The 14,089-nt window shown below is 39.2% G+C and overlaps 1 protein-coding gene across 2 annotated transcripts in view; it reads left to right on the plus strand.

The window, feature by feature from the left end:
* The window catches only part of wdfy2 (WD repeat and FYVE domain containing 2), a 36,807-nt gene that overhangs the window by 4,984 nt on the left and 17,734 nt on the right, over positions 1 to 14,089 (plus strand). The window contains exons 3-6 of one of the 2 annotated variants that reach the window (XM_041806312.1): positions 4,243 to 4,316; positions 5,154 to 5,208; positions 9,575 to 9,725; positions 13,951 to 14,063. In XM_041806312.1, coding sequence (XP_041662246.1) covers positions 4,243 to 4,316; positions 5,154 to 5,208; positions 9,575 to 9,725; positions 13,951 to 14,063 — 393 coding nt within the window. The remainder of the gene's footprint in view (positions 1 to 4,242; positions 4,317 to 5,153; positions 5,209 to 9,574; positions 9,726 to 13,950; positions 14,064 to 14,089) is intronic. The other variant, XM_041806314.1, reaches the window with a different exon arrangement.

Here is a 14,089-nt window from a genome sequence, read left to right on the forward strand (position 1 = left end):
GAGCAATGATTTGCCTTTTAACTTATCAACAAAGGTCCATAGTAAAGATGGCAGTCAGAACTGAGAATTCGAGGCACTCTGATGTAATAAAAGTCCTTTATTAAACAGGGATATCTGTACGTTTAGACTCGAACGAGTCTTTATCAAGACAAAGCAGGTCTATTTTTAAACAGGAAGTCAATTACCCTTAGTTATTCTTTAAAGTTTTATTCAAATTTAGTGCACGTTTTTTTCTCCATGGAGCAATATTTTTTCTCTTAAACTCTACAAATAAACTTGCTGTTTCTGAATGTTTTAAAATGTCAGCTGGCTTTATCAGACTCTTTGTGATAAATCCAGGTGTGAATGGCTTAGTGGTTAGGTTGTGCCCCATGTATGCAGGCGACCCGGGGTTCAAGTCTAGCCTGTGGCTCCTTTCCTGCATATCTTTCCCCCACTCTCTCATCCCTATTTCCAACTCTACTCACTATCCTCCTTTCTAAATATAGGCATGATAATCCAAAAAATATATCTTAAAAAATGTCATCAAGCATGATTAACAATGATCAAAGTTACGTTAAGTCTATGTGATTATCTCTGTGGTTGTAACTTTTAGTCCAATAAAATCTCATCATCCTCAGCTGCCTTTTGTGACACACACAGGTGTGCCTTCCTACAGCTGTAACATAAACAATCAGTAGCACATCTGTTCCATTAATGTATCATTTATGTGGTCACAGCATTGAAGAGCACCAGGACAAAGTGCTTCTCATAATGGGGATACACCTTCTCAAGATTGGCCTTGCATTAGATTGTGTCTGCCTCCAGCATCATACTGGTGTATCTGTGACAGCAGCAGTGTCTGCTGTAGTCTCAATGTTTTACATGTAAACACAAAAAGTCTGCATGCACAGTGCTCAGTTCTCTGACAGCTGATGGTGATATCAAACACTTCATTGTGGATCAGTCAAGGAAATGATAGAACTCCTTTTGTGGTAACAATGGTGTGCTTAAAGTCATGTGACTAACACGGAGCATCACAATTGTGATTTAAAAATGATGTCATTCATCCCTACTGTAGGGGGTAGTTGATATGCATATTTCTAGTATACAAAATATAAATACTTTGTACACACATGTTGAGATTTCCTTCTGAATTGATCACCAATACTACTTAATACAGGGGCTGTTAAATGTTAGATTTCTAAATTCCACTGTTTTGTAGTCAAAACTGTTTTTGTTTCATTTTGGGGGTTTTGTGCTCATAGGTGCTCAAGGCATTCATATGAATAACTATAAGGAATTGGCATTTAGAATAAAATCTTCAGTTGAACGATTAATTCAAGTCCAAATAAATCCGCATTCATGAAAGAAGTTTAGTTTTTACGATGATGTCATAAAGCTGATACAGCGCTCTGTCCTGTATCCACGCGCAGTTGCATTCACATCTCAGCGAAACCGTGCCAGAGTCCACTTGAACTGCGCCTGAGATCACCTCCCCAAGTGGGCCCAGGCCCGGTGCCCGGGCACAGTTCATTTCCATTCACACTACCCAAATGAACCGGACTTTGGGCTCAAGTGCACTCAGATCCGGGACTGGGCCCCTAATGTGAAAGCACCTTAAGACCTGTCCACAGCAACTGAACATTTTTATTGGCTGATCTGGAGGCAGGTGACATATGTCGTACCAACGTTCACTACTACAGATCTCATCAGTGCCTGCTGCTTTGTTGGCAGCTGTGGTGTCATAAGACAAATTTCCCATTAAAATTTCTGTAGAAAAAAAAAAACAACCATTAACTTCAGTTACCTTCCAAGTTCAAAGGGGGGATTAAAATATCAGTGGTAACACTCACCCTCACCAATCAGAGATGTGACACTCTAGGATTGTGGGTAGTGTAGTTCTGTTACCCATGATTGTAAGTAAATCATGTTCTCTCTTAAAATGAGGTTGATACTGAGCTTTTACCATTGTTTCACACTCATGGCAGCTCATGTTAAGAAAACCTTGAATGCTAATTGCATTTTTTGATTTGCCAAAATAACACCGGCAGTTTTATGTTGCAGCTTATGGTGATGGCATAAAGGAGTGAGCATGTCTTGTTCTCCCCCCTTCCTAGTGGCATTCTGGCATTTTTTAAAACTCCAGGATAGATTCATTTCATCTGTAATCCTGGGGTCTAGTTGATCTTTAAATATGGAAAGTGCAACTAAGAAAAAAAATCAGTAACAATATTATACAAGAGTTTATTTCCTTTTCAACAGAATATTGTTCAAGTGAACATGGCAGTCAAAAGCAGCCCTGAAAATTCTAAATAGCGGCACTACAGCTGACTGTTGACAGAAACAAACACGTTCTGCTTGGAAGACTTTAATAAACACCGACTGAAGAGTAAAAACGCTTTGTGTACCTTGCAATTAACCCACAGGGGTGGAAAGAATAACAAAACCAATGGTGTATGACCGTTTGAAGCTGTGAATGTTAAAGTGTTGTTGAGATCTATCCATTAGCTCTCCCTACTTATCCTCAAGGGTTGAAGGAGGGCTGGAACCAAGGTCTGGTTCAGCTCAGACAGGAGATGAATATCAAGCTCAAGTGATGTACTCTGAATCATAAATCATGGAGCAGGTGCAGTATCAGAACAAGACTGATAAATCCAGCTGATATTATCAGATGTTTTTTGTTCGTTTTTGCTCGCACAGACTGCCAGAAATAGTTTGAAGGTCATTTAATAAAACTGCTTTTTTAACATCTTTTTTTTTATTGTTTTGACCATCAGAGAACACTCAGATCACGTTAAAAGACAAACTCTAGATTAGAACATTGTTAATACTAGAACAACTTTGTTGTTGAGTGTGACTTAGGTTGTCATGTTTTTTTACCTGTTGATACCACATGCTTTACAATTATACAATCGTTTAAGTAATTATTGGAATAGAAAATAACTGGAAGTTTAAAATATCTTCAGAACTTTGCTCAACATAAAGATTTTTAAGAGAAAATGAGAGAACAAATTGCTGAACAAATTGTTGGCAAAGTTTGGTTATCAAAACATTGCCAGTGTGATTGTACAATTGGGACTGTGTGCAGTAGTTTGTTCGCAATGCGCGTGATCAAAACAATGAAAAGTGCTCCTGCACATTGTCAGGCTTAATTCTGGTACATCTATTGAATCAATTTGATCTAGCTTTCATCATACCTTCATAAGGTATGATGAAAGCATTCTTTGAATGTATACATACAAACAAAGAGGCAACCTCAGTTTTAAATCATCCAATCAGATGTTCACTGGGATTGATGATCACCTGACAGAAAGCAGTTCATGACATCTTATTAAATCACAGTAAATACTGACCACAGACACTAGCTTTGTAATGTTGGGTGCCTCTGACGTCATGTATTTTTGTTGCTGTTGCATTGAAACGGGTTATTTAAATAGTTTTATTATTTCTAGCATAATGCCTAAGTACCTGGTATTGTGACATCACTAGAACGCACACGTTTCTGACATGCATCAACCCACAGAAAAAAATAATAACCTGTTTGTTGCATTTTATTTAGTTGTTAATATTTCAGAAACATGAGGCACAACTCAGTGGAACTACAGAGACAAAGAGGAAGGGTTTTTTGCTATATAAACTGTTGCATTATCTTACCTACAGCAGTTTCAGAGTAGGTAATGACACAAAATGATTAAATATGACAAATTGGATAATGGCTAACACTTACAATACAATCTTTCAACAAGGCAGATTTTAGGGGTACAGATGGCCTAGTAGTTAGGTCACACCTCATGTGCACAGGTGGCCCAGGTTCAAGTCTGGGTGGGAGCTCCTTTCCTTTATGTCTCTCCCCAACTCTCTTATCCCTGTTTCCGACTCAAACCACTGACCTCTGAAAATAAAGGCATTAAAAGCCTGTAAATACAGTATTCAGGAAAGTATTCCAACTCCTTTAACTTTTTTCATTTTTTTAAACAAAACACATGAAAACTGCTTGGCTTTGACATAGAGTGTTTTTTGCAAAAATCCATGCAGACTTTAGTTTGTTTCGTGCTAAGGAGAGGCTTCTGTCTAGCCACTCTGCCATAAAGCCTGGATCAGTGTAGAGCTGCAGTGACAATTGTCCCTCTGGAACTTTTGCTTGACCCCAACAACAATTCTACCTTGGAAATTTCACCTTAAAATTACATTTCTATCCAAAAGCAAATAATCATATAAAAAGAGTTCACTCTTATTATTGTTTTTGTGTTTTTTCTCCAGCGCAGTGCTCATGCATGTCCTTTAACCCTGAGACCAGGAGGCTGTCTGTGGGGATGGATACTGGCAGTATCTGTGTGAGTCCAACAACCATCCTGTTTCCCCTTCAAGTCCGGCTCTCTCAACATTTATTTCTCTGTCTGAGCTGAGGACCGTTTCCTTTTCTCACTGCTTCACTCATAATCACCTGATATCCACATGTCATCCCAGTGGTCTGTGTGTTTTTGTCTGCATGTTAACAGGAAGATCCTGTGGTATTTAACATGGACTTCATCTCAAATTGTGTGTATTTGGTCAACATGTTGGCAGATCTCCAGCGTACAGGAATGCTTCTGGAGAGTTTCATTCAGTTAAAACCAGTTTATAAATCTATCACCCAGGCCTACTTGTAATGTATCAAAATGGTCTGGACGGCTTTATTTTTAATGTAGGCTATAGCTTTAATGTTTTGTTTTTATGTTGTTTTTTTCAAAGTCACTGCCAGTGGGAGCTGTTTATTTTGGAACAAGTTCTCCCAACACAGAGTCAGAGTGAAACAGAGAGATAACAGAACATTTTGTAGGATTTTAACCTTAAAACAACCCTAAAACCTCAAGTTCCTGACAGTTATTTATCCTGGGCGGTGGCTCACACAAAACAACACTGTCAGTAAGATCACATGTAAATTGATGTGCATTTACATTTTTAGGAAGTAAATATGTCAAGTATTTATCTCTCTGCAAGAGGAAGGCCTTTGCTTCTGATAAAGTCCTTTTCTCACAATAATTTTGGACTTAATTAAAAGGATTTTGTTACACCTTAGTGTAACTACATACACCGTATAATCACCAGTCAAAACTTGTAGATCCTTGTTTATAACCAAAGTCACTGACCTCTGTCCGTGTGACTGTTAATCTCTATGTCCTGTCTTTCAGGAGTTCATCCTGTCAGAAGACTACAATAAGATGACTCCAGCAAACACTTACCAGGGTGAGACAGGAAGTGTGCATGAGTATCTACGTGTGTGAGTCAGTTAATATGACACATTTCTGAAAGAGAACCTACTTCCCTACTGGGAAAAAATGTTCGGTATGGGATTAGCTGCTTTGTATCCTCTACTATTTATATTTCAGTCTCTCATCATTTAATTGTGGACGTTCAGATAATGTATGACCATGCTCATTACTAGTCAGACAGTATGTTGTATGAACTACTTCTTTTTCATATTAGATACTGTTCAAAGGAGAATATTGAAAGGGCTGGAGAAACAGATCTGCCTATTTCATATGATTCGTGAAACATTGTGTACTTGCTCAGTAGCAGTGGTTTTCAAGGTGTGAGGCGGGCCTCTACTGAGGGGCGCCACAGGACTTCAGGAGAGGTGCAAAACCATAAACCATAAACAGTGATATTCTTTGCTAACTTCTGCTGTGCATGGGGCAAACTGGTCAGAGACTATACAAGAGTCAACTATTAAAGTTAGGATTTTCCTGCATTGGTCCTGATGATGGTCAGTGCCCACAGTGTTTAGTTTGTAAAGATGTGCAAGCTAATGACAGCATAAGCCTGTGTAAACCCTCATATTCAGTCTATTGACCAAACCAGGGAGATTTTTTTAACAAGAAGTAGAAGGAATTTGGTCACTGAAGGTAAATGTGACATTTATCCCATAAACAATAAGAGCAGGTTTTTGGCACCTACAGTGATCAAAAGCGAGTACCAGGCAAGGCTTAAGGTGGAGGATGATCCACTGTCATGCAATCCTGCATAAACTGCAAGTATGTAAACTCATAGTTCCCACTAACGTAGAGCATACTGAAGCATCACTGAAACCAAATACCCGATTGCCTGGGAAGGATGGATGTTGGAATCACATGCAGACCAAAATATCAAAAATATCAAAAACATGTTAAAATACTTAAGATGAGACATAAATATAGTGGATTGAATCCTATTTTTATGAGGGTGGGGTACACGGAATAAATTATTTTTTTTGGTGGGGGGCTCACTTTCCCACACTTGAAAACCCCTGCTCTATAGGTTTTGTTCAGAGAAACACTAATGAGCAGAGCTGCGTAACATTTTTTCAAAACCAAAGCAAGAAAACAGCATGTAAGTGATGATTCTCATTTTTATTGACTTTTATATTTTGAGTTTATCAAATATGGCAGTTTATATGCCACTTTCAGGTTAACAACTGTCAAAATAAAACTTTGTGCCTAAATTGTATGCATCTTTAAAAATCTGCAGGATATCTTAATTATTACTGTGTAAAATGTGTTCCCCCCAAGCATGAAAATTTCACTGCTAACTAGATCTGCTTATCTTTGTTTACTTAAGGCTTTATAAACTCTGCAGCTTTAGGAAGGTTTGCTATTTTGCTAAAAATAATTTAGAATTATTCATCATTCATTTGTCTTTTGAGTGTAACCTGCTAATTTAAAAAAATGATTGTTAAAATCCACACATATAAGCTACATCAGATGTTTTACTCTAAGAAAGAAAGTAAATTTTTTATTAACTTTTCATGATATAAGTAGCTTTAAAAATGAGATGTGCTGTGTGTCTTTGTGGCTGTGCACAGTTGAACTGTTTATCTCTGAATATTTTTACACCAGATACTTTCGCACCATCATCCGGAAAGTTTTTTCATCTAGTGGCGCTATCTTTCCTTAGCCAATAGGCAGGCAGGTCTGTTTGTGCATAACACTGTTTCAGTTCATGTAGAAATACAACCTATTTTTACAAGTCATGTCATTATTTTTGCAACAGAAACTGCTGCAAAGTGGTGGCAGTTATCTGTATTTGCAACATCATTTTAAATCAAAACCAAATAGGAACTGGTGCTTAGGGTTTCATTTCACATCACACAATCTTCACTGACATAACTTTGTTTACATTAATTTGAATTACACACAGAAATGCTTTTAGGTTTTTTACTGTTTTATTTTGTGTGCTAATTAAGCTCAATCTGCAGGGAAGAGACATTTGTTTTTGATTAAACTTCAGTCCTAAATTTGGTTATAGTGGTCAATAGGCTTACATACAGTGCCTATAAAAAGTATTCACCCCTTGGTTCTAGTTGTCTGACAACTAGTGAAATGGAGATCACCCGAATGCAGTGAATGTGTCTCAGTGATGGTAGAATAAAGACACCTGTGTCTGGAAGGTCCAGTCACTGGTTAATCAGTATTCCTGGCTACCATTACACCATGATAAAGGAACACTCCAAGTAACTCAAAAAGTTAGTGAAAAGTGTAAGTCGGGATGGACACAAAAAAATTCCAAGTAACTGAACATTCCCCAGAGTTCAGTTAAATCAGTCTTAAAGTAATGGAAGGAATGTGGCACATGTGTAAATCTGCCTAGATCAGGCTGTCCTCACAAACTGAGTGACTGTGCAAGAAGGAGACTAGTAAGAGAGGCCATCAAGACACCTATGACTACTCTGAAGGAGTTACAAGCTCCAGCAGCTGAGATGGGAGAGACTCTGCATACAACAACTGTTGGCCAGGTTCTTCAACAGTTAAAGCTTTATGTAAGACTGGCAAAGAGAAAGCCACTGTTGAAGAAAACTCAGATTAAATCTGGACTAGAGTTCACCAGAAGGCATGTGGGAGACTCCGTGGTCAAGTAGGAGACCAAACACTGAATATCACCGCAAACGCACCATCCCACTGTGAAGCATGATGGTGGCAACATCATGGTGTGGGGATGCTTCTCAGCAGCTTGCCCTGGAAGGCTTATAAAGGTAGAGGGTAAAATGAATGCGGGAAAATACAGAAAAATCCTGAAGGACAATTTTATCCAGTCTGCAAGAGGACTACGGCCTGGGGGAAGATTTATTTTCCAGCAATACAATGACCTGAGGCATACATTGAAAGCTACACAGAAATTGTTTAAAGACAACAATATGAATGTTCTAGAGTTGCTGAGTCTAAGCCCAGACCTCAATCCTGTAGAAAATGTGTGACTTGACTTGAAAAGGGCTGTGGCTTCCCAGTCCCTGTAAAAGCCGACAGAGCTTGAGCATTTTGCAGAGGAGAATGGAGTAAAATTTCAGTGTCTACATAGCCTGATTGAGATGTATCCACACAGACTCAGTGCTGTGATTGCAGAAAAAGGTGCATCTACTAAAACTGACTTGAAGGGGGTGAATATTTATGCAGTTATTTATTTGACATTACATTTTTTTATTTAATTGACATTACTTAGTAGAAATCTGTTTTCACTTTGACATTAAAGAGTTTTTTTGTATTTTTTTGGTCAAACAAAGCAAATCATATTGACCATGATTGATTTATAAAATCAATATAGGGTTAAACATCCAAGCGGATAAATACTTTTTATATGCACTGTAAGCCTAGAGCTTGATATACCATATAAGCTTTCAAAAATACAACCAAACAAAGAAAATCAGATTTAACAATGTAGGAAACTGCAGTTGTCCACTTCTGTTGATTATTTAAGGGTTCATAAACGCAGGCATACTTGGCCTATAAATATCTTAATATGCATTTAAGGCATTTTAACTGTCTTACACTAGGAATTTTTACCAGTCTCCTGCACTATTTTTTGTGTCAGTGTTAAAGTTATCTCATATTTTGTACCAGTCAGTATGTTTACATGTACAGTAAAGGCAAACTATGGTTATTGCACAATTAGGATATTTACCTGGACTACTGAACTTGTCCCAGTGTAGATGCAAAAGAGGATGCACACTTTACTTCTGGCCAAAATGTGATGCACACAATCCCTCTTGCTCAGGATTCTCCAATTGGTGTTCTACAAGGTTTGAATTATGTAGGCCAAGAAAATGAATCCAATGGCCTAAGGTGCAGAATTTCCACCCACCATTGATTAAAATGTGTCCTGTGTGCAGATATTGTTTATTTAGAAATAACAAGTAATGTATTCATTATCGTCAGTGGCATGGTGTAAGCCTGTTATGTTCTGTCTTTGCTTGCACAGAAGAAAAAATACACTCTTTAAACAGTACAAGTCCACAATACAGTCATTTAATATTAATTCATAGCCATTGGGGATAGCTGCTCGAGCTTATGGTGGCATCTGAAGGCAGACAACACCATGACTTTTTCTGCTTTTAAGCCGTTCAACTTCTGGGTCAAAGCTTGGCAGGCAAACTGTGGAGCAAGCTCAGAATGTCCAGTCCAGCCTGAGTCTGAATGAGGTGTATACATGCAGAAGTGATATCCAAGTGCATTATTTAGGCATGTTAGTCTGACTTTGATTTCAGTTTGACTAATGTGCATTGACTAATGTGGATTTTAAGTCCTGTTTTAGTTGTACCAACATAATAATTGCACGTGCTGATCGTGTTTTTGTGTTCCTGCAGCTCACCAGGGCAGAGTGACTGTGGTGCTGTTTGTGTTGGAGATGGAGTGGCTCCTGAGCACCGGCCAGGACAAAAACTTCACGTGGCACTGCTCAGAGAGTGGCCAGCAGCTGGGGACGTATCGCACTGCCGCCTGGGTCTCAGGACTACAGTATCCTTTAACGCCCCTCCTCTCACTCTCCTGCTCTGTTTGTTGTCTTGATTTGTGGGCTACTTGGCCTCTGCAGCGAGCTCAGTGAACCTGACAGTTAAGCTTTCCTGCTAAATGGAGTGGAGTGGACGTTACAGAGTGTCGAGCCATCTTTGGTGCTCTGGACTGTGAAAAATCTCTGCCTTTTATTATGACAACACAGTCTATTTTAAGGCCACAGCAATACAAGTCAGGGCAATTGAGATTAGCTTCCAGTTAGTTTGTTCTGATGGGAAAGGGCTAACAATAGGCATCAGTCATGCTGTTGTCAAGGAAACGGTCTGAGGAGGTGTCTGTAATGGCCACATGAAAGGCTGTGAGTGCTCGGCGGTGACACTGATCCATACCAATGAGGCTGCCATGAGGTCTTTACACTGCTGCTGGCCTGTTAGCCTCCACATGCTAACCTGTCGGACCAGCATGGCAAGAAAATCTGTGAAAAAACGCTGAGCAGTGACCTCTGCTGCTATTGTTTGGAGTGACCTCAGCTATGATAATAAGGACTGTGTGTTTGTAGGGCAGAATGCACAGTGAATCAAATCTAATTAGTGTTTTGTTTTGTTGATAGATGGATAGGAAAGAAGCAGTTTTAGACAGGAGTTTCCTGATGTTTTAATTGAAGTCGTCAGAATATTCAGTGTTTCTCAATACCATGTCTGTAAACAATTTAATCTTTGTTGTTATGTTGAATGGTAGAATCAAAAAGTATAGAGGCTGTAAAACATGTTATTTAAATATCATTAACCGTTTGTATCAAAGTGCAGAGGCTCTTAAACTTATGGACTCACCACTGCCTCCTCAGTGAGCTTTATAATGAAATCCAATGCTGTTTGGAACTAGTTGTAGCAAAATAAATGACAGAAGAAAAGGACAGGACTAAACATACATGATCACTAGTACAGAAGCCCTAGGAGGACATGTATGAACACATTTTATTTCACTAACTTCGCAAAAACAATAGATTGGCCAGATTCTAAGTCGATCTTCAGGTGGAACCATTTAGCAGAACTTAAAACTGATAGGGGTTTTCCCAGTCAGACTGACTGGGAACAGAATTACAAGACCAATCAGTGTCTTTTTGAAAGAATGAGGTAGTAGCTACAGACGTTTAGTTGAAGTGACTGCAAGGTTGTAAGCAATGATGGCTGGTGAAAAGATTACCCATAACTTCCACATACACCAGCTGTGCCATGCTCCACAACGCCATAGTTTTGCTCTGACAACCCAGTGTAGCCCTGATCAGCTTGAGAAAGGAGGGCAGAGATCACAGGGAACTGTGAGTTCACACAGGAAAAGTATGTCCACAGTGTTTTGTTAATATTTTGCCTTTTTGGGTTTGTTTTTTGGTTCATTTCGGAATGATTCTATGATTTTATGGCTCCTACCATGGGTTAGTACATTAGGGAGTTAAAACTATTTACTACAAAGAATCTGTGGTTTCATCATGTAAAAGTCTGTGGCTTTCCACCTCAAAAGTTGACTTTTGCTCATCAATGGTGCTGTGGTGACCCACTGACTTCCCAATGACTTTTTGCTCATACTGCAGGATGAGACATAATGTTGGTAAGAGTCTGTGCGTTGTGTTGTATTTTGAGGTTGACCCGATACTTTGCATGTCTTTCTGGCTGTTTGGATCGATCTTTGTGGATTGATGCGGTTTGGCAGCGGCTAGTGTAGAAAATAGGCCTGCATATTATCTCTATGAAGCGGAGTGTAGTGGCGCTGCAGGGATGTGCCAGAGCCGGACTGGAATGTGGGTAGTGGAACTTCTCAGATTGGCTGGAGAGGGAGCTCTGCAGTACGATTCCTCAGCGGATCGGGCTCAGCCTTTTTTTGGAAATTGTAGTGTGGTTGCAGCTATAGTGGCAGTTGAAAGCTTTTCTTTGTGGAAAATATGCATTTGCTCTTCTCCCAACTGGCTGTGACAAGAGTTAAATTTACAAAGTGACTCACTGATAATGTAGAATAGTGTATTAACATTACAACGGCTGCCTGTCAAGCTTGTGATCTGTAGTTTACTCCTAATCAGCAGTGCAAACCTATTATATCAAATGTTTGTTGCACTGATTGGCCAGTAATAAATGTGACAGAAAAAAACGTTAATTCAGTCAACCTTTTTTTATTTTTATTTTGAAAGGTTCTGCCCCTCCCAATCACTGTCTATGGGCTTTTGCCCAGATATATTTGAAATTAATTTCATGCAGTGGGCATGTGAAACAGTCCTACCCTGTCAGGCTAATATTTCAGTCCTTGAAAACATACATTCTGGTTGTTTTTTGGAGATCTTAAGACACTAATGTGTTATTATGGAGAAAAACATTATTTTCCTTAGATAACAAGACAATTCAAAACTCATGAAAACATCTCATTATTAAGGCAAAATATAAGGATGCATGCCCGCTGAAGGCTTCTGTAGAGGCTATTTGCCACAGTTTTTCCAAGCACATTTTTGCGGCCCACTTAAAAAGCACCACATACCACTTTAGGGTCCTGACTCACAAGTCTAGAACCTCTCCTGTTACCTATGTTTTATCTGTGTGACCAGCCATGTGGCATTAACTTCTGGAAAGGAAAGGACAACGTGTGACACTGAAGTGGACGGACCTTTCTGTAGTTATGGTAGATGAGAAACTGATTAGTTTTTGTTTTGCATTAAGCACAAATAAAGTGGCAGAATGACATGTTTGAAGTCATATACTTGTGTCCTGCATGGCAGCATTTGCACATGGGTATATAGTGATTGCACTGGTTAAAAGACACATCCTACGGTCCAGGAGAATGATTTTTATAGCTATATCCCTCTTTTCTTGCTCTGTGTAGCAGAAAATGTAGGTGATAGTAGAGTGTTTAACTGCCCCTGCTATTTCTCTGCTACTCTTGTCTGATGTCCAACAGCCTCCTACAGCTCCTGAGGTAGCATCAGTTGCTCGACTCCAGGCGCACACAATACATGTTTAAGTACGCAGGTAGGTGGGACGTCAGGGAGGCCAGCCAATGCTGTTACTCAGACTGCAATGCTTGAGCAAACATAATGCAGCCCTGCCACCGCCACAGACAGTGGATGCCTTTTACGTTTTTGTTAGATCATTATGTTTTTTTATGTTCTCAGGATGTAAAGGGCTTTTCAACAACAAGAACCAAAATATTCTTAGGAAAAAAACCCCACTTACTTCAGCTTTAAGCAAGCATGTCAAGGGAGCTGTAAGTTGCAACACTGGGGGTTGTTTAACCAAGGAACATTTTCTAGGAACAGTTGTGGGACCAAGTTCATAATATCTGCTGACGAAAAGATTGAAAGAAGTAATCACAACATGGTTAAAGCTAACCTCTCTAGCTCCTACTTCAGTAGTAACTTTACAGTGCAAAAGGGACCATCAAGCCTCCTTTTCATCCCTCTTGTTTTTATCTAGAGATTTCACAACTCACAAGAAACACCATTTAAACGAGTGTCGCCTGACTTACGGCACTCTGGTGTTTCTATTGAAGTGCTACAACAAAAAAGAAGAAAGGCCAGACAAAGCCTTTTATGCTCTATGACTCACAGTCTGTGTATTTGTGTCTTAAAATTCTGGCATCAGGAGCAAAGTTCTGACTGATAACGTTTCTTATTTGCACTGCAGTAATTCACTAAAAAAGCCTGCAGATTTTTCTTCATGTTTATGGAAGCTTTATTTTGATTAAATGCTCAAAAACATTTAGTTTAATCAGACCCACATAGTGTCACTGGTTTGATCGATTTACCGAAGGATTGGAATTGTACCAATCTGTGTTTTTAGCTGTTATTGAATGCAGTATGAAGGACATATCATCTTAGGCTTAAACTGATTAGAAGACGAAAGGTCAAGTCCTTATTTTAATTTCATATATGTTGATTGTAATGTGAGGGAAAGGTTGGCAGTTATAATGAGGTCATTGCTTATGCCATTGTCGCTTTTCTCCTCTACGCAGCAAACAGTGCTGTAGTGATTTTGTCCGTAGTGACTTAACCAGGTCAGAAAGGACTCAGCTAAATGGCTGCTATAAGAGCTTGGAGTCATCCACCTACACTGAACATCTTTACAGCTACAACAAAAGCTTTGACTCATATACTACATTTTACAGTTCACACATCAATGTAATTGTTTGATTGACTCAAACTTTTTTTTCAGGATCAATTTTCTTCCAGTTTATCTTAACAGTATCTCAGGTTTGATGTGGAGACCAGACACGCCTTTGTGGGGGACCAGTCAGGTCAGGTGACCATCCTGAAGCTGGAGCAGGACAACTGCAGCCTGGTCACCACGTTCAAAGGACATACTGGTATGTCAGGCGTACACATACACAGA

Source organism: Cheilinus undulatus, linkage group 15 (assembly GCF_018320785.1).
Source record: "Cheilinus undulatus linkage group 15, ASM1832078v1, whole genome shotgun sequence".
Lineage (NCBI taxonomy): Eukaryota > Metazoa > Chordata > Actinopteri > Labriformes > Labridae > Cheilinus > Cheilinus undulatus.